This window comes from Mucor mucedo (genome assembly GCF_025094135.1).
Source record: "Mucor mucedo strain NRRL 3635 chromosome Unknown EV154scaffold_38, whole genome shotgun sequence".
NCBI lineage: Eukaryota > Fungi > Mucoromycota > Mucoromycetes > Mucorales > Mucoraceae > Mucor > Mucor mucedo.
The window spans coordinates 155,511-173,472 of NW_026252322.1; the positions used below are offsets into that span (position 1 = coordinate 155,511).

The following is a 17,962-nucleotide window of genomic DNA, read 5'->3' on the forward strand; positions in this document are numbered from 1 at the left end:
TGGCTGACAGAAATATAAACAACAACCAAATACCTATAATCGAAGTGTACTTGTTTTACTTTCAACTATATAAGAGGAGTTTTCTTTGGCCTTGGAATGTAACAACTAAACCCTTGGCAGTTGTTTACCTTGACATTTTATCTATTTTTGTTCTTGCAGTAGCACGAGCCCATGATACACTTTAGTTAAAATGCCGACAAAGTAACTTACTGCCGGAATGCCAATTTTTTTTTTTTTATCTCTCTCTCTCTCTCTCCTTCCTCAACCATAATGTCGGCAAGAAAACCCTCAATTCAACCGAGACCTACGAAGGCCTCCATGCTGCGATTACAAAAGCAACAGGCGTCTGAATCGTCTACTCCATCTGCACCTCCAGAAGAGCCACCTCAACGTTCTGTTTCTCATCCTAAATCCAGCAACAGCACCAAGAAGGCTAGTAACGGAATTGGTGCTACTGATGGCGTCAAGGCATTCATGGCTCAGCAAAGAGCTAGAGTTGCTAAAAAGCCTACCAACGTCCCTGCTGAAGAACCAGTCCGAAAAAGTTCCCAGGTCATGACAGGAGCACAAAGATATGGTGGTGCTGGATCTAATAAGGCCCCAGCTGTCATTACACAGACACGAAATATTAATATTGTAATCAAGCAAGCCAAGGCTCAAGGCAAATTAAACATTTCAAGCAGAGGCTTAACCAGTATTCCTAAAGAGGTGATCAATATGTAAGTGCCTGTATGATACATGTGGGAACGATACAAAAAAGACTGATGCTTTTTTGGACTTTAGGTATCATGTGGATCCTAACTCTATTGTGGTTGATTTCACCTCGGAGGATGCAGGCTGGTACGATGCAGTAGAGTTAACAAAGTTTATAGCTGGTGATAATGCGATTACAGAAATCGATGAAAGATTAGGAGAAGAATTTGGTGCATTAACACACATTGACGTAAAGCCATTAATGACACGATTTTTATTTGTTAGTTTTAACATTTTTTTTTTTTCCTCTTCATAGTTCCGTGATAACAAATTGACGTCTGCACCAAACTCGCTCAAATTATTGAGAAATTTGACATCGATTCTTATGCCTTACAACTCTTTTGAAAAAATCCCAGAGGTTTTCTTTGAATTAAAAAAATTGCGAGAGCTGGATTTATCACACAACAAAATCCAAAAAGTCGTCTTAGGCGATAATTCAATCGAACAGCTGGATCTCAGTTACAATGAAATTACATCTATCGAACTGGACGAGAAAAGCAACCAAGATTTAATCAGTTTAAGAAAATTGAATTTGTCGCATAATCAAATCAGTCAATTACCTTCTAGTTTAACCGGCTGGACAAAATTACAAGAATTACAGGTGAACCAAAACAAGTTAAAATTTGTGTTTTCTGCTGGTAAATTGTTTGTTATTATTATTTATCTTTAAGCAAAACGATATTAATATTTAACAATAGACAAGGCTACGGTTTACCCCGCTCTTGTTCGTTTGGATGCCAGTAACAACTATATCAGTTCCATTAACAAGAATGATACTATCGTTGTCTCCATGCCTAAATTACTGGAATTATCTTTACTAAACAACAAGTTTACTGAGACAGGTCTAGTAGGATTACATGGCGCACCAAATATCCAAACCTTGGATATTTCATCCAACCAGTTACAAGATATCCCTGCATCCGTTACAGGTTTGTCTCACTTACAACGTCTCGATGTAAGGGGAAATCAGTTACATGCATTACCTTACGAGTTAGGTAAACTCGCCGAGTTGGTCGCTATCCAGTGCGAAGGCAATCCAATGCGTGCTGTATCTTCCATGAGCCAAACGCAATTGATTGAATCTTTACGTAGTAACTACAACCAGCAGGCAGACGAAGTACAACAAGTTGAAGTGGGCCAAGTTGCATTAACCGAAGAAGAAGTAGAGGACGAAGTGTCTGCACTTAATTTTACCCAAAAGGTCAATATCACGAAGCGACTTGATTTATCTAAAAAGCAATTATCAGATTTATCAGTGGATACCATGACATTTTCTGAAGATATTCCCGGAATCATTTTATTAAGTATGTCGTAACTTTTGTCTGGATGCATCATAAACTTACTCTCCTTTTTAAATAGACAACAATGAATTCACTTTATTCCCTATGAGATTAAGCTTAATTTCAAACTTTATTGTTCAACTTCATTTGGAGCATAACAAAATGACCAGCTTTAATTTTACAATGGAAGGTGTTGTATTTACTGCGCTTAGAACACTAAAGTTATCCAGCAATCGTATAAAGTCATTGGATTGTAGTGGAGCCACCATCTCGTTTCCAAAACTAGAAGAGTTGACTTTGAGTCATAATGGATTAACCGCGTTACCCACCAACCTTGGTCAGACCTTACCCGCACTTAAAATACTCTCATTGAGCTCAAACAAGCTGGACGATATTGTGGACACTAGCTTTGGTTTAAAGTTAGAAATTCTGGATTTGAGTAACAATGATATCGGATATTTGCCACCTGGATTGTCAAATATTCAGACGCTAAAAGAATTGACGGTTTATGGAAATAGGTAAATTGATGCATGAATGAAAAGTAGTGATTTTTTTTACTAATAAGCCATGTATGCATATAGATTTAGAGTACCTCGTCCTAATGTTGTGGAACAAGGAACGAAGGCCATTTTAGAGTTTCTTAAAAGACGTAACACGCCTGCAACTTGAAAATGATAATAATAATTAAAAACAGGGCAATGAACAAAAGTGTATGTTCTTTGTTTATGTGTATATTTTATTGAAGGTCGACCTTTTTTTTTTTAATGACCTCCTGTAATGGGACCTGAGAAATGACCATTCAATTCTTTACGAACATGTAAATATTCTTCACCTCCAAAACTATTAAAAAATGACGTTAGTAAAATATTAACACGTTCAAAATATATTTTACCTTTCCCAAAGAAATTTGGTGAGTGTAAAATACAAGTTGGGATTTGCGTTATGAAAAAGGATGGCATGATCGCTATCTGCATAGTATTGTACTTGATAATTATGAACATTAGCTCTTGTTAATTTATCTACCAATACAGCTGAATTTTGGAAATGCACTAAAAAAACTTTGTCAGTAAAAGTTGTGCTTCTAAAAAAAAAAATATTTATTGCTTACCGTTATCATCACCAGTGCCATGAACCAACAAAAAGTTGGTGTCTTGGAAACCCGTCATATTATTCACTGCACTTTGTACATAACCATCTGGATTTAATTGAGGTGTCATCATGTATCTTTCGGTATAAATGGAATCTGAATCGATATAATATTAATACATATTTTTGCTTATCCATTAATTTTCAAATCCATACCGTAAAATCTCCAGTCTGTTACGGGGGCTACGGCCAATGCAGCTGCAAATAGTCCACTGTTAGCTTCTATCACCTTGGCAGTCATGTATCCACCATACGACTAGACACAAATAGAAAGAAAAAAAAATTGGAAGAATGAGTGACATAGTATGTGATTAAAAAAAGAAAGAATAAAACATACCCAACCCCAGATAGCGATACGAGAGGAATCAACGTATTCAAGTGAAGCCCAATGCCTATGAGTTGAATAAAAATAAGATTGACAGTAATAGATCAAGAATGGGATTTGTGTGTGTTACCTTGCCGCATTAATTTGATCGATGGTTTCCAACTCGCCCAATCGACCGCGGATACCGACTTTGTACTTTCTTCCCTTGAAGCCTGTTCCTCTACCATCCACCTATAAATAGCACAATTAACAAAGATAATTGAAAAAAAGAGCCAAGAAAAAAAAAAAAAAAAACTTACAGTGACAACAATGTAGCCCAATTTGCTTGCCAAGAAAGTGCTCCAAGACAATTCAAATTTATACGACGCTATTTGAGATCCGGGACCACCATAGACATGGAACAAGACAGGGTATTTTTTAGAAACATCAAAATCTGGAGGTAGGACTTCCATAGCATCCATATTAATTCCGCCACTTTTGACAGGTACCAATCTGCTTCTGGGAAGTTCAAACGTATCCAACAGTTTCTTGAGTGGTTTATTATCTTGTAGAACCATTTTAAATGTACTGTTATCCACCTGCTTGACAGTAGTAGTGGGCACATCGGGACCCTCATACTGCAAGATATAATATCCATGCTTGGGTGAGAATTTGGTGGTATAATAAGCATGGCGGTCTGGATCATCAGGACAGGTGATACATTTCTTTGTAGAAATTGGCTTGGTATGATTGAGATTGATTTTATAAAGATGGCGCTCTAAATGCGATCTCTCTGTAGATGTATAGTGAATTAATTGTCGTGCTGTGTCGACTGTAACGGTACCAGGTACGACTTCCCATTCACCCGAAGTCAACCAGACTGGTTTTGTTTTGCCGCTGATTGCTTTTAGAACTGCCAAGTGAATGTATCCATATCCATTATCGATGATATCTAAATAACGGACTGTTGTATCATTTTTCTTACTGTTGGGCATATACACCATCGTTTGACCCGGCTCTATCCATCCACCATCTTCTGGCTTATACGTTCTGATATTTTCTACAGTAGTTTCATTTAATTTAGCTGAGATTGTGACAAGACTGGTGATCTCAATATCCTGTACGCGGTTGGTTTGCTTAAATAAAAGATGAGTGTTTGTCTCGGTTGACCAAATGACATCAGTGATTAATCGATCTGTCTCTTCAAACTCGAAAAAAGCATCTGTTGTTTTGACTGTGGCGTTGAACGTAGAGTTGCTAGTGACCATAATAGACGCGTTAAGTGCCAAGGAATGTACATGCAGTGAAACTAGAGGATTGGGTGAACCTGACTATTTGTGGAGCGGTGGGATTTAAAAAAAGACATGAATTATGTATTTGTTAATTTATGTTTTACCTTGGGATATTTGATTGTCAGTTCATCTGGGTAGCTATTATTAGAAGAAGCATAATACTGTAAATGATATTCAGGGACCGCCGTTTCATTAAACCGGAGGTAAGCAAGATGCGTGGAGTCGGGAGACCACCAGAGCGCATAGTCCTTCATGAAAACCTCTTCTTCGTACACCCAATCAGGAACTCCGTTAAAAATCGTTGCAGATCCATCAAACGTGACACGTGTGTGGTTCTTTAAATCCGAAATAAAGATTTCATTTTCCATCACATAAGCCTGTATCATGACTAAATTAATAAAACTAATTAAATAAATAATTGATGTCAGATCTTACCACTTGGTGACCGGTAGGACTCCAGACTGCATAAGAGATTAAAGGTGTTCTGCCAATGGTAGATAGGTTGTTTAATGGGAATAGTGATTTGTCCTCCATATTATATACATAAACATTGGAATGCGAGGAGTATCTCCATTGCTACAGATAAACAAAACATTAGTTATTGTTATTTGGGTCATATTGAAACAGACAAAAAAAAAATATTTACGCTTGTAACATTGGTCTTTATTAACAGGTATTGGCCATCCTTTGATATCTCAAAGGAATTAACCTCTAATAGTCCTTGGCCTGTATTCTATACATGAAAAAGAGATGTTGTTAATACATTTCCCCTGAACATTGTATGTATACTCTACAAGATCGCTCGCTTGAACAAAAATCTCTGTCTCTCCAGTTTCGATAGACTCTAGTAAAATGTCATTTGTATCGGGATCTCTATAGGTGAAAATGCCATCGCGAGCGTCTGCTTTAAATATTAGATCCATAGTCATGGCAACAACTAATTAGAAAATAGAAAAAAAAAAAGGTACCGTTTGTCACCCATACTAAGGTTGGACGTTTTGGTGCAAAAGAAGAGTTGTAGAGATCTGGTAAATCAAAGTGGCTCAATAATTCAGGTTCATCGCCCACTAATACATAAAAAGATTAGATACAAGGGAAAGTGATAGAATACAAGACTCTGATTTACCTGGTCCCATTTGACTTAGACCAATGGTCCATACCAGCCAAAATAACAAGATAAGAAAGAGAAAAGCCATGCATATCCATTTCTTACCACCTTTCTAAATTAAAATATAAGTCGAGAGTAAACATAAATGCAAAAATGAAACCCAAAAATGAAATGATTTTTACTTTTTTTATGTTGCCACCTTCTATGTCGTTTCTCACTAGACTTTGTTCTGCCTCGTCTCCAGGTAGAAGGTCGTCGTCTTCGTCTTCTTCATGATAGTCATATTTTACACCTGTGGGTGACGATGGTTGTTCGTTCATGTAGTCTGTGTTGTCTGTACTAATGCTCGTCGTGTCGTCGTCTTCCTCGTGATTGTCTAATATTTTTCGACCATCCATTAGTGCCATGAAAGAATCAAGATTCACAATTTGTGTCATTTCAGTAGTTTCATAAGAATCAGAAGTATTTTTTAAACGGTTGAACGGGATAGTTAGAAACGACATCTTTTTGTGTGTGTGTGTGTGTGTGATAAAGAAAGAAAGATATAAAAAAATAAATAGCCCTAATCTTTTTTAATTAAGATTATGTTACCTGTGTTTCCGTTGGAGGAGTTGATATTTGTATTGATAAAAGAAAGAGAGTTAAAAAAAAAAAAAGGTATGTGTTTCTACTTTATTAGGAGGTAAGAAAAGAGGGGTAGGTCATCCTCCTATTCAAGACCCTTTTTGATTAAAAAAAGCCCAAAATTGGTAAATGGGGAGGGGAACTAAAAATATGAGTGCAATTTAACTTGGATGCAGCTTGTCAATTTGCCTTTTCCTGCATTCATTGTAAACGTCTCCACATCTAGAAAGTATCCATTAGTTCATGTCAAGTACATCATACTCTCTCTCTCTCTCTCTCTCTCTTTTACCATCGTGCACTGCTATCTTTCGGTCCTGCATAATAGTCACCAGTGAAACGATATCAACAATCGCATTCTCCATCCCAACTAGCGTCACCGTATCAAAGCTATTTAAAGATCGATTAATCTGTTTGCTTCATTAGTAGTGTCATTACGAGTGAAGTGTATATTATTTACCCAATCAATGTATCGTTCGTATCCATGCTCGAATAATTTTTTACTCGACTTGTCTATAAGGCGTATAGGATCTATAGCTGCTTCAATCGCAATAAAGGCCGATTCTACCCATTCCACAGCCAAAGAAGTTTCTTGTGTTGGATTCGCCTGCGAATCCCTTCTCTTGCCATGGCTTGCTCCAGTGGGTTGTTTAGTGCCTTTTTTCTTTTTGGCCTCTGTCTTGGCCTCTATCTTTTTGGGAGCCTCGGCTTTTTTGGGTCCCTCTACTTTCTTGGGTGTCTCCCGCTTTTGTTCTGCTTTTTTTGGCGCCGCTTTCTTGGCTGCTGGTTTTTTCTTTGGTTTATTTACAGTAGTTTGCTCGGGTGGTGCTGCAAGAACTACAGGTTTAAAGTCATGTGCAAGCGGATTCAACATTATTCAAAAGTGTAATAAAATAAAATTCTATTTTTTTTTTTCAGCAGAGACAAAAAAAAAAGCGTTGCTCTCTCGGAGTTCAGCGGAACTTTAAAAAAAGTGAAAGGCAATCAAACTAAAGGCATCATTTTGTAGTGTTTCTTGTACTACCCTAGATTAGCAATAATGCCGTCAATACTTTAAACGAAAATACAGTATCATCAATCTACTTAATTGCTGTTGAAATATTGCGTGTTATAGCATTTTGTCAGTTCCTCATCCTTTGGGTTCAGAACACTACACACACTTCCTCTACTGCACATGGTTTACCGTGGTTGATAAAGATCTGACGTGTTTAATATCATAATATGCCACATATAAATTTTTACAACCAAGATCTAAAGTAACAAGGACTGACATCATCTCGATTATACTCATCGATTTCTATATGAGAAATTGGATATGATTTTACTTATAATGAAAACATGCATTTCGGCGAACCACTAACGCTCGCATATATTTTATCCATAAGCGATATACCTGCTTTAATTAAAACTATTGTTTTATCTTTCTACATATTCATTCGTTAGATAGATACTTGTCATCATGGACTGTATATTATACAGGATTTCAGTCTTAATTGGTATGCTTGATTTTTTTTTTTTTTTTTGGTCATAATGTTAGCTACATTCTGCTTTGTAATAGTTTCCTTTAATCCATCCATCATTATACCTAACGCGTCCTTTCTTCCATTGTCTAAACCAAAAAATACCAGCTGGATAATTGGGGCATCTCTACTGCTACCTTGACCAACAGCTTCACATACACATATTCTGCTTCCTGCTCATCTCTTGAAAATTAACAATTTAAGCACCATTAACAGCATTTTCGTAAAGGGTAGTACGTGTAAAGGAGAGCCACAATTTAAGCACTCATACTGCGTAACTTTCTTTAAAACAATGAACGGATAAAAATGTTTTTATAACAATGAAAATGATTGCTTTAAACATGAAAACTTTATTATAATTATTGAAAAAAAAAAAAAAGTTTTTTTTTTGTGAGCTCTCTTTTCAGTTCTCAAAGCTTTCACAGCTTTGATTAACAGGATCAACCACGAGAAGGTAAAAGAGCATCTGATCCTAAAAAAGTATTCTGCAGCAGGCAAGCGCTTAAGAACCTAGCCAGGCAATCCTAAACTAAATTCAAAGGCCAAATAGCCAAGACCAAAAATAAAAGCTCAACGGACTACAGGCTAATGAAATCAATCCAGACCACGAAAAATAGGCCGAAAAATATGACAAAGGGAAAGGAAATTTTATTTTACAATTTCATTGTGTTACTGCATACATATTATTATCCAATAATAATCATCTAAGAGAAACTGGTACCAAAATATATAAACCTAAAAACTTTACGTTTCACTCTTACACTTTTCTACCAGGTCTAGCAGAGATCACACTTCTGTGAAGTTGGTGTCAAGGGTGGACAATCAAACAACTGTTGTCCACCATTGTTCATGTTGACGGCTAATGGTAAGAGCAAGCAATAATCACATTTTTTTAGTTAAAAACAATGCGAGATGACGAGATTTCTAATGAATATAACACACTTTATTTTAGACCAGGTTGAGTTCATACTTTAATGGATTATCTATAATGGCTATAAAAGTTCTCGCAGGCTTCACTATTCGTCATGGTGATTATTTTCTCGCTCGTACGGTCATCACTCCACCTGAGAATCTTCAAAAGGCTGGTTTCCCTGAGATGATGAGTCCTGGTCGGAGAAGTTCCGCAACAAGGAGGTGGATAAGGATATGGCTGGACACAACTTTCTTGTTTTTGAGAACTGTATTTCTTCAGGTAAGCTAATTATTATTTTATTTTTATTAATACAAGATCTAATCAAAGTTATATTTGTAGGATGCAGTTCTCTTGATGCAAAAGTACCCGAGTCTTTATTTGTGGACTAACCCCATTTTCTCGACTGAGGCTTTTAAAAGCTTTTCAGAGCAATTAATAGCTTCAGTCGCAAACTCTGAAGCGAGAGTAAATAACAACAGCATTTTAGAAAATGCCATGCCTGAGCTCCTCGCTCACATCAAGAGTAACGACAAGGCTGTGCACGGATCTCTCCAAGCGATCCAATCGAAAATTGAAGCAGTTAGAAAGGACCTTGTGTACCAGCAATCCGTTATCAAACAGCTTCAAGATAATTTAAACGATCGTTTTCGACACATCGTCAATAGGCGCAAGATCTATAAGGCTGACGGTGTTGTGAGAACAACTGGGACTCTCGAGATCCTTATCTTAGAGACATCTGGGCCGTTCAGTCACATCAACCTGACCAAACTGTCTTTTTGACAGCAGCAAAGGAATGTTCGGCTTACTATCAATGATCAAAACAATAGCAGAATTGGTGGTAACTGTTCGTGTTCTGCCTCCTCTCTGTCTGCCCACTCTCCTTCACTTGACACTGAAGTATGTACAACATATAGAATGAACAGACATTTTGTAACGGCTACCGATGTTTGGAGGGAGTATGATGCCGGTATCATGGGCGAGCCATCAATCCGCTTTTTGGAGGAACGCTATGGTACCGGTTGGCCCAGGGGCGATAGAAAGGAATCAAGATTTTTGAGCAGAAGAATGACAATCATTCGGGAGATAGAAAGACTTGCTGCTGATCATAAAGTGTCTGGTGATGAAGCGGCCATAGTTTTGGGTGGAATTGGGGTTGTCTTTAGACAAATTGAGAAAGACAATTTCCGGCGAAAAGTAGATTTTTTCTTATATATTTGTACATACTTTTTTTTTACTGGCTTATGTAAATAAAGACCTCATTTTTTTATAAAAACAAAGAATCTGAATACCTTTATGTCTAAATGTTAGGCAGCTCCTTAGACTCTCACATTTTGTATTTAAAAGTGTTTAATTAAACAATGAGTACGTGATGTCTTTAATCCACAGGATTTACTATATGATTCGAATCATGATACCTTCGAGTTGCGAGCTTTGTGTGTTTTAGGATGATTACATCAATACCATCAAATATCATTCAGATTGGTTGTTAAACATTTAAACTAGATGTCATACACAAATATGCATTAAAAAAAAACTCGCTTAAAATGAGACTTTTTTTTATTTTAGTTAATACGATAAGTTTATGATTCGAAGAAGTTACCAACAGTAAGGGACACACAACAGCATTTATTCTTTCAAAGGCTCCAATGGTAAATTCTCTTTGTTTGGATTAGACGCATAGCATCCTTCGAAATTTGGTGTTCCTGCATTTTAATGTGCTGCGTTTTTTGCGAAATCAAATTTGAGGTAAGCTTTAAAATTAGTTCAAGTATCGATCGCATCAGTTGCTAACAAACGCTAAAAGGAATAACATCAACAGAATTGGATTTTCTCTTGGTTCAACCCCATCTTTACCAATACCAATACCCAACATGACACTAGAAACTTTGAAAAGAACGGAAAACAACGATCGACCTATAACAGCAGCAACAGTTTACCCGTTATGTTGTCCTGATTGAATATGTTGATATATCGCCTACAGAAATCAAAACTACCTTTACATAACTATACTTTTTTCTTTGCCCGAACGCATTTTCAAGTGCTGATATTTCAATAATTAAAAGGGTATCATTTCAAAAGTTTTAAATAAGCGAGAAATTTGGAATCAGAGGGATGCCGGAAGTATTATCAAAGCAGCTATTAGTAGTCTAAAAGCTAAAAGAAAAAGAAAAGCCAACGTGGCAACACAAATGTTTATATATGGAAATCAATGATTTAAGAGCTAACTTGCTCGGTATTGAAGTTAAAATATACTTAGAGACTCGAAAGAATAAGTCGGATTTAGTATTAGAATCAAATATTGCTGGCGTGCTACACACGATTTCTTTGATAAGGAAATTAATGAAAAAAACTTATGAAAGCTATCATAAAATTAGCAAAGCTTGCATGAGAACTGAACGGTTAAAAAAATCTGTACACCAAATGTAAATGGGAGGATTCTTAAAAATGATACAGTGCTTCGAAAATGATATACATATGGACACCATAAAACTATATTTCACACAAAAAAAAAAAAAAAACTTGAAACAATGGTAAGACAAGAGCTATCAGTGCTCCCATCGTTCTAAATGCCTCACTGGTAACACCCGAATTATGATTTTTCTTAAATTCTGAGTTACTCCAGTTACAGATGCACAAAAATAGAAAATGTTTAAAAATTCAAAGTTTTTTTATTGAAATTATGGGTAAAATAAAATTTTGTACAATTATGTCTATGTGTAAGGGTTATATGAAGACATTTTTAAAAAAGAAAGTGATTTTTGGAGAAGACAAACGTAAATGAGATTTCTTTACTTGGCAACACCATGAACCTTTTCGATCAAAGATGGAACGACGGATTGATCAGCAAGAGTAGAGATATCACCGAGAGAATCCTGCTCACCGTTAACAATCTTACGAAGAATACGACGCATAATCTTTCCAGAACGAGTCTTAGGGTGATCGTTGATAATGTAAATACGCTTGGGGGTAGCAAAAGGACCAATGACCTTACGCACCAACAAACTTAATTCCTTATCAAGTCCCTCAGAAGCATCAACATTGGGCTTCAATGAAACAAAAGCATGGATACATTGACCAGTCAAATCATCATGACCACCAATAACAGCGGCTTCTGCAACAGTTTCGTGATGAACAAGAGCAGACTCGATTTCAGCAGTAGAAAGTCTATGACCGGAAACATTGATAACATCATCAACACGACCTTGGATCCAAATATAACCATCGGCATCACGGTAAGCACCATCACCAGTGAAATAGTATCCAGGATAAGGCTTGAGGTAAGTATCGATAAAACGGCTATGGTTATTGAAAACGGTACGTGCCATAGAAGGCCATGGTTGGCTGACAGCGAGAACACCGGTGGCACCGACTTCAGTTAAGATTTTACCAGTGGTAGGATCAAGGATCTCAGGCTTGATACCAAAGAATGGAAGAGTAGCAGATCCAGGCTTGGTGATATGAGATCCGGGAAGAGGGGAGACAATGATGGAACCAGTCTCGGTTTGCCAGTAGGTATCAACAACAGCACAGCGGTTTTGACCAACCTTTTCATTATACCAATCCCAGGCTTCGGGGTTAATAGGCTCACCGACGGAACCGATAACACGAAGGGAATCCAAATTCTTTCCTTCCAACCAAGAATCGCCAAGACGACGGAGAGCACGAATAGCAGTAGGTGCAGTATAAAATTGGGTGACCTTGTGCTTTTCGATAAGATCCCAGAAACGAGAGGGGTTGGGATCTACAATCAAAAGATTAGTATGTTCCTCCTTTTCGCTACCTATTTGTTTACTTACATGTAGGGGTAGATTCAAACAAAACAGTGGTGGTACCTAAAGCGAGGGGACCGTAAGTGATATATGTGTGACCGGTAACCCTAAATAATAAAGTTAGGCAAAAAAAATCATACATATTATGCCGATCTAAAATCTTACCATCCAATATCAGCCATACAGGCAAAGATATCATCTTGGTGAACATCAAAGATATACTTGACGGTTGCAGCAGCACCTAAAAGATAGCCACCGGTGGTGTGAAGAATACCCTTGGGGGCACCAGTGGAACCAGAAGTATAAAGCAAGAAAAGAGGATCTTCAGAGTTCATGGGCTCAGGAGGACAGAAGGTTCTAGCCTTATCCATCTCTTCATGCCACCAAAGATCACGGTCTTCAACCCAATCAACAGGTGAACCAGTGCGACGGAAAACAATAACATGTTCAACATGAGTTTGATAATCACGCAAAGCATCGTCAACAATTCTCTTGGTGGCGATGTTCTTTCCTCCACGTCTACCTTCATCGGATGTAAGAACTACACGAGCAGAACAATCAATGATACGATCACGAAGAGAATCGGAAGAGAAACCAGCAAATACAACAGAGTGGACAGCACCAATACGAGCACAAGCAAGCATGGCAATAAGAGCCTCGGGAATCATTGGCATATAAATAGCAACATTATCGCCCTTACGAACACCCAAATTCTTTAAAGTGTTGGCCATTTGGCAAACCAAACGCAATAACTCACCGTAAGTAATCTTACGAACTTGATCTGGCTCATCACCTTCGTGAATGATAGCAATCTTATCAGGAGTAGCAAGAGCGTGTCTATCAACACAGTTATAGGCCACGTTAAGTTCACCTTCCAAGAACCAAGCAACATCACCTTCCTTGAAAGAACCGTGTTTAACAGTCTCGAAGGGCTTTGACCAGGTTAATAATTCACGAGCAAGCTACAATAATGCAAAATGTTAATACCGTGTTCATTAATTTATTTAAATGATTTGTTTCTTACATTGCCAAAGAATTGTTCAGGCTTTTCCACACTTTCAGTCCACATGGCGTTATACTTTTGGATGGAGTTAACGTGAGGGACGGGATTTTTGGAAGCGTCCAAGAGACGTGCAGGAACGGGATGGCAAGTGGTTTTTTCGTGCTCAACAGTCATTTAGAATGTAATATATCAGTGAGAAATGATACTGAAAAAAAGAAAAAATATAAAGAAATTGTATAATTGTAAGTCTTTTTATACTTTTTATGTTGGATTTTTTTTGTTGGGGATTGAATTTAACTTTTTGGGCCAACCAACAAGCTTTATTTTCAGGGCAATCTTGGAATAAAACAGATTGCAAAAAAGCGGAGTACCGTTACCTAATATGGTAAAAAGCGAACTTTAAATGGGACACAAGAAATGAGCAACCCCAGATACTCCTCAAATCATGTGTAAGCATACGTTCAACGTTTCTTTCTATGGTTGTTATGAACATATAAATCAAAATAAAACTACATAGCAGATAATATTAAAGTAAAGGTATAAGTGATCTGTCAAAATTTTAAATCATGACCAAAAGATAAAACTTGTGCTGATCATTTTTCGGCTTCTTTACCTAGAAGAGAGTTCAATTGCCTAAAACTGCAAGCTATCCGCGGTGCATATCTCACTAGCGGAAGGACCCTTACACCATCTTCAGACTATATCGTATATGTTATATTTGACAGATTATGTTTTCAGTCGATGCGTTTTGACACTTTGCAAATATGTGATTCACTTTCTTTCCTCCTTTTTCTTTATTTTTCATACTTTACTCACGGTAGGCACATTAGAATACCGCATATTATGTGATTGGTTCCAAATATTACTCACAATGCCGACTCCTCCTTTTTTTTTCCCCAGGAAAGAAGGTAAAAGAATATGATCAAAATACATCACATGTCCTGAATACACACGGTTAATGTCTCACAACGTTTTTGTAACATAATGAGCCTCATGTTTTTAAAATATTATCTAATAGGAGAAAATAATATAGATATAACGTGCCCGGATAGGACAGCAGACACAAAATAAATAAATAAAATTAAGGCCGCACAATCGGTTGTATCTACCAAAATCGCATATCATTGAAAGTACGTAGACCGTGCAACCTGGCACAAGTTACGACATTAATAATGGTTTATCCAGTGCGAGAAATAAAAAATACAGAATAAATATCCCCACATTCCCAATTGGCATAACCGGGAAAAAAGAAAAATTATTGGGATCAGCAAATATCAAATAGTGCAACATAAAACACTTGTCAACTCTATCCTGTCGAGTAGAAGAAAACATGTGTTATAGGTTTTTTGATCATTCATTTATTACAAAGTCAAACGTAGAGTTGTCACTATACTTTTTATGTTTTCACAATCAAAGAGGTAATAACCTTTCTTTTTTGCGGGGTAATCGCGTGGGAGAATTGATGCGACTTTCCCATTGTTATCTTGGGCCAATAGAATATCTTGAAAATATATTTTATGGAATCCCTGGTTATTTGATTTAATCGTACCTATTAAAAGAGATCCATTCGGGAAGATTTTTTTTTTCTTAATTTAAACATTGGCATAGGATGGGGTGAGGACGTCAGTTCCTGTGTTTTCCAAATATACGTTCACGCCACAAGACACTTATTCCCCATAGACTTTAAGATGATGGACCGGTCATCTGCCTAGTTGTGAGATGATGTCTTAAAATGTAATACCTACTAGGGGTTATTCGTATATGCGGATAAACGATGTTTCAACAAATGACCCTTTAAGACTTTTCTATCTTGCCGTAAGCTTGAAATCACATGGAGTTCTAAATGTCTGTTTAGATGGTATCCATAAAACAATCTATTTGACACTATTATGTGCTTGACAGATCTCTTATCAAAGTGGATACTTTTTCGCCAATAAAAAAGAGTCGCTATGTTACTAGAATGGTATAGTGTAATGGTTGGGTGCACCGTTCATGCATCGGAACAGTGGTTAATAATCCGGAAAAATGGTGATCCACCCGAAGCCATCTTAAAAGCTATTACGTATAAGAAAGCATTTATCCACGGATTCTTATCGAGTTTATATTAAAATATGTAGAGCACTTTACCTGTTCTTATCTGAAACATTGTCATAATGCATAGTGTAGTTAGGTCAGACTATGTTTTACCTTCTGCAAATGATTTATTTATAGTTACTTGCCCCCGCATCAATAAAAACCTTTTGCCTTCCTTCATAAAAAAAATAACACTGTCAGGAGCTAAAAATAGCCAAAATAGAGCGACACCTATTGATATATACTTTTTTCTTAACATCAAAACGATACTTTCTTTTTAAGCGAAAATATAAAGAAAAAAAATGTTAATTATTATATCGACAGGCACATCATCTGTATCAAATAAATTTAAGAGTATTGCATGTATAATTTTAGCTGTGATGGCTGGACAGTTATAATACATGTTGTTCGACAATTCAGCAGCGGAAACAACAATACTGATGTGTGTCTGCGTTTTACTTTACTGTAGTCCAAGCTTTAAGAATATGATTGCTGTGATATTTTATATCGTAATAGCTGTTGTTTAATGGCATCATTGAAATAAATGAACATGGCACCAGTTTTTTTTTTAATCTGAATCGTTCTGTTTAACCACTAGTAGATACAATGTCGATATACTTTTTTATTGTTTACGTAGTAAGTGTATAATGAGAACGTATTCAAGATAAAGTCCTATCATAAGAGCTTATTTTAATAATTCGATTAAATGTTACTATAGCTATAGGCCTGTGCGTGTGTTTTATCATACATGAGCATGTGTGTATCTATCAGACCCGATCCTTAATTTGTATACCATTCTTTTCTTTCTTTACTTTCTTGAAAAACATTCTGTCGTTAATTCTTTTTTGTAAGAAAGTCAACTAAACTAAACTCTGAAGCTTTGAGGGATCATCTTTATATTGGTATAACCGCACATACTGTAAGTAAATAAATGACCTTAGTGATACTGATATATATTTTGCTGATACATCTGGGTTTTCTTTGTGCGCGTAATTAAGATGAACCGAAATAAAAGCTATGGCAGTAACTTCAAGAGAGACCACCGGAAGAAAATGACGAGGAGAAGATACCTAAAAGCCCCAACAAAAGACTTAAGATGGATTTCAGCCCTTTAATGCTGTTGTATTTTCATTCGATTCATCAAAACATGAAGTCTGAATGGGAATTTTTAGATCTTGATATGTAAGTTTTATTTTACAAATGTGCAGAAAAGGTGCTTGCATATTACAACACGGGTTAAAATAAAATTATTAAGAGCACTGCTGTTTTCGACCCGTTACTTTCCAGTGGCTATAAAACCGTGTATACACCCTTCTGTATTGCAGTCAAATGTAAATAACAAAGTTCCAATGCCTTTGTTTCTTATTTGACATCACGCTGATTCTTTTCCTTCACAAAAATATTTTGTTTCCCACAAGCTACCATGTCTACTAAAGCCAGCTGATGAAAAAAAATTTTAACCGAGCAGTTTTTTTGTGGCACTGAACAACCATCTTCCTGCAAAAAGGAAAGGGTCCAAAGAAAAAGGGGAGCATACCACAAAGTCAGTGACTCTTGGTATAGATACTGATAAAGTTCATTCTCAAATTCTGTTGGTAGACATCGATATTATGTAAGAGATGTTACTTTCCTATAGTAATGCAGTATATGCCAATAATAGTCATAGAGGTCTTCGTCCTCCAAAACACAGGTACGAGGGGAATCGCTCGTGAACAATGATTTATTTAATTCGAATGAACAATAACACAACTTTATGGAGAGATGACTGCAATTATAGAGCAAAATATGCTTTTAGCCCTTTCAGTGCAACCCGTACCGTTTTGGAAGTGTAGAGAATGATGGCATCACTATTTTATTTACTTTAGACATACACTCATAATAAAAGAAGCCACATATGCTTACAATACAATTCAAAGATGCATTAAAGATAGTGACACAGAAGATAAGCTTTTTTTAAAAGGAATGGGCTCGAATGATTTATTTCATAAATAGTCTCAAATACCTTCATCTGCTCTTGTAATTTCTATTTATTTACCTGAATTTCACTTCTTCCACTGATATAATTTATTCCACACCAGCATTATAAAATTTCTCAGATAGACTCTTAGCATCTCTTCTAAATGAGCATTAGTGATCAAACGCTCACTTATGCCAATCACCATATTTTTCTGCTCTTTCC

The 17,962-nt window shown here is 36.6% G+C and overlaps 7 protein-coding genes across 7 annotated transcripts; 3 read left to right on the forward strand and 4 right to left on the reverse strand.

The window, feature by feature from the left end:
- Positions 1–270: 270 nt before the first annotated feature.
- EV154DRAFT_419468 (uncharacterized protein) lies at positions 271–723 on the forward strand (the record flags this gene model as incomplete). The annotated part of the gene is made up of 1 exon (XM_051595895.1): positions 271–723. One exon carries the CDS (start codon positions 271–273, stop codon positions 721–723), a length of 453 nt encoding a protein of 150 aa, XP_051458369.1.
- Positions 724–1,078: 355 nt separating this feature from the next.
- Positions 1,079–2,702, forward strand: EV154DRAFT_419476 (uncharacterized protein; the record flags this gene model as incomplete). The annotated part of the gene is made up of 4 exons (XM_051595897.1): positions 1,079–1,391; positions 1,452–2,057; positions 2,113–2,551; positions 2,615–2,702. The coding sequence occupies 4 exons, from the start codon at positions 1,079–1,081 to the stop codon at positions 2,700–2,702; spliced, it is 1,446 nt and encodes a 481-aa protein (XP_051458370.1).
- Positions 2,703–3,130: 428 nt separating this feature from the next.
- On the reverse strand, positions 3,131–5,309 carry EV154DRAFT_537729 (dipeptidyl peptidase IV N-terminal region-domain-containing protein; the record flags this gene model as incomplete). Its single annotated transcript, XM_051604231.1, has 7 exons — positions 3,131–3,276; positions 3,336–3,435; positions 3,517–3,571; positions 3,635–3,735; positions 3,804–4,814; positions 4,880–5,152; positions 5,211–5,309. The coding sequence occupies 7 exons, from the start codon at positions 5,307–5,309 to the stop codon at positions 3,131–3,133; spliced, it is 1,785 nt and encodes a 594-aa protein (XP_051458371.1).
- EV154DRAFT_205340 (uncharacterized protein) lies at positions 5,245–6,514 on the reverse strand. Its single transcript, XM_051594359.1, has 4 exons — positions 6,066–6,514; positions 5,902–5,995; positions 5,422–5,842; positions 5,245–5,351 (listed from the first exon to the last, which is right to left on the reverse strand). Exons 1-3 carry the CDS (start codon positions 6,384–6,386, stop codon positions 5,682–5,684), a joined length of 576 nt encoding a protein of 191 aa, XP_051458372.1. The 5' UTR covers positions 6,387–6,514; the 3' UTR covers positions 5,245–5,351; positions 5,422–5,681.
- Positions 6,515–6,558: 44 nt separating this feature from the next.
- EV154DRAFT_506469 (uncharacterized protein) lies at positions 6,559–7,414 on the reverse strand. The gene is made up of 3 exons (XM_051601284.1): positions 6,965–7,414; positions 6,797–6,914; positions 6,559–6,729 (listed from the first exon to the last, which is right to left on the reverse strand). Exons 1-3 carry the CDS (start codon positions 7,376–7,378, stop codon positions 6,650–6,652), a joined length of 612 nt encoding a protein of 203 aa, XP_051458373.1. The 5' UTR covers positions 7,379–7,414; the 3' UTR covers positions 6,559–6,649.
- Positions 7,415–11,589: 4,175 nt separating this feature from the next.
- EV154DRAFT_543461 (acetyl-coenzyme A synthetase) lies at positions 11,590–13,941 on the reverse strand. The gene is made up of 4 exons (XM_051604557.1): positions 13,732–13,941; positions 12,873–13,669; positions 12,735–12,814; positions 11,590–12,679 (listed from the first exon to the last, which is right to left on the reverse strand). The coding sequence occupies exons 1-4, from the start codon at positions 13,882–13,884 to the stop codon at positions 11,727–11,729; spliced, it is 1,983 nt and encodes a 660-aa protein (XP_051458374.1). The 5' UTR covers positions 13,885–13,941; the 3' UTR covers positions 11,590–11,726.
- Positions 13,942–16,389: 2,448 nt separating this feature from the next.
- On the forward strand, positions 16,390–17,615 carry EV154DRAFT_480757 (uncharacterized protein; the record flags this gene model as incomplete). Its single annotated transcript, XM_051598350.1, has 6 exons — positions 16,390–16,419; positions 16,640–16,702; positions 16,820–16,965; positions 17,291–17,395; positions 17,420–17,473; positions 17,561–17,615. 6 exons carry the CDS (start codon positions 16,390–16,392, stop codon positions 17,613–17,615), a joined length of 453 nt encoding a protein of 150 aa, XP_051458375.1.
- Between the last annotated feature and the right edge of the window lie 347 nt (positions 17,616–17,962).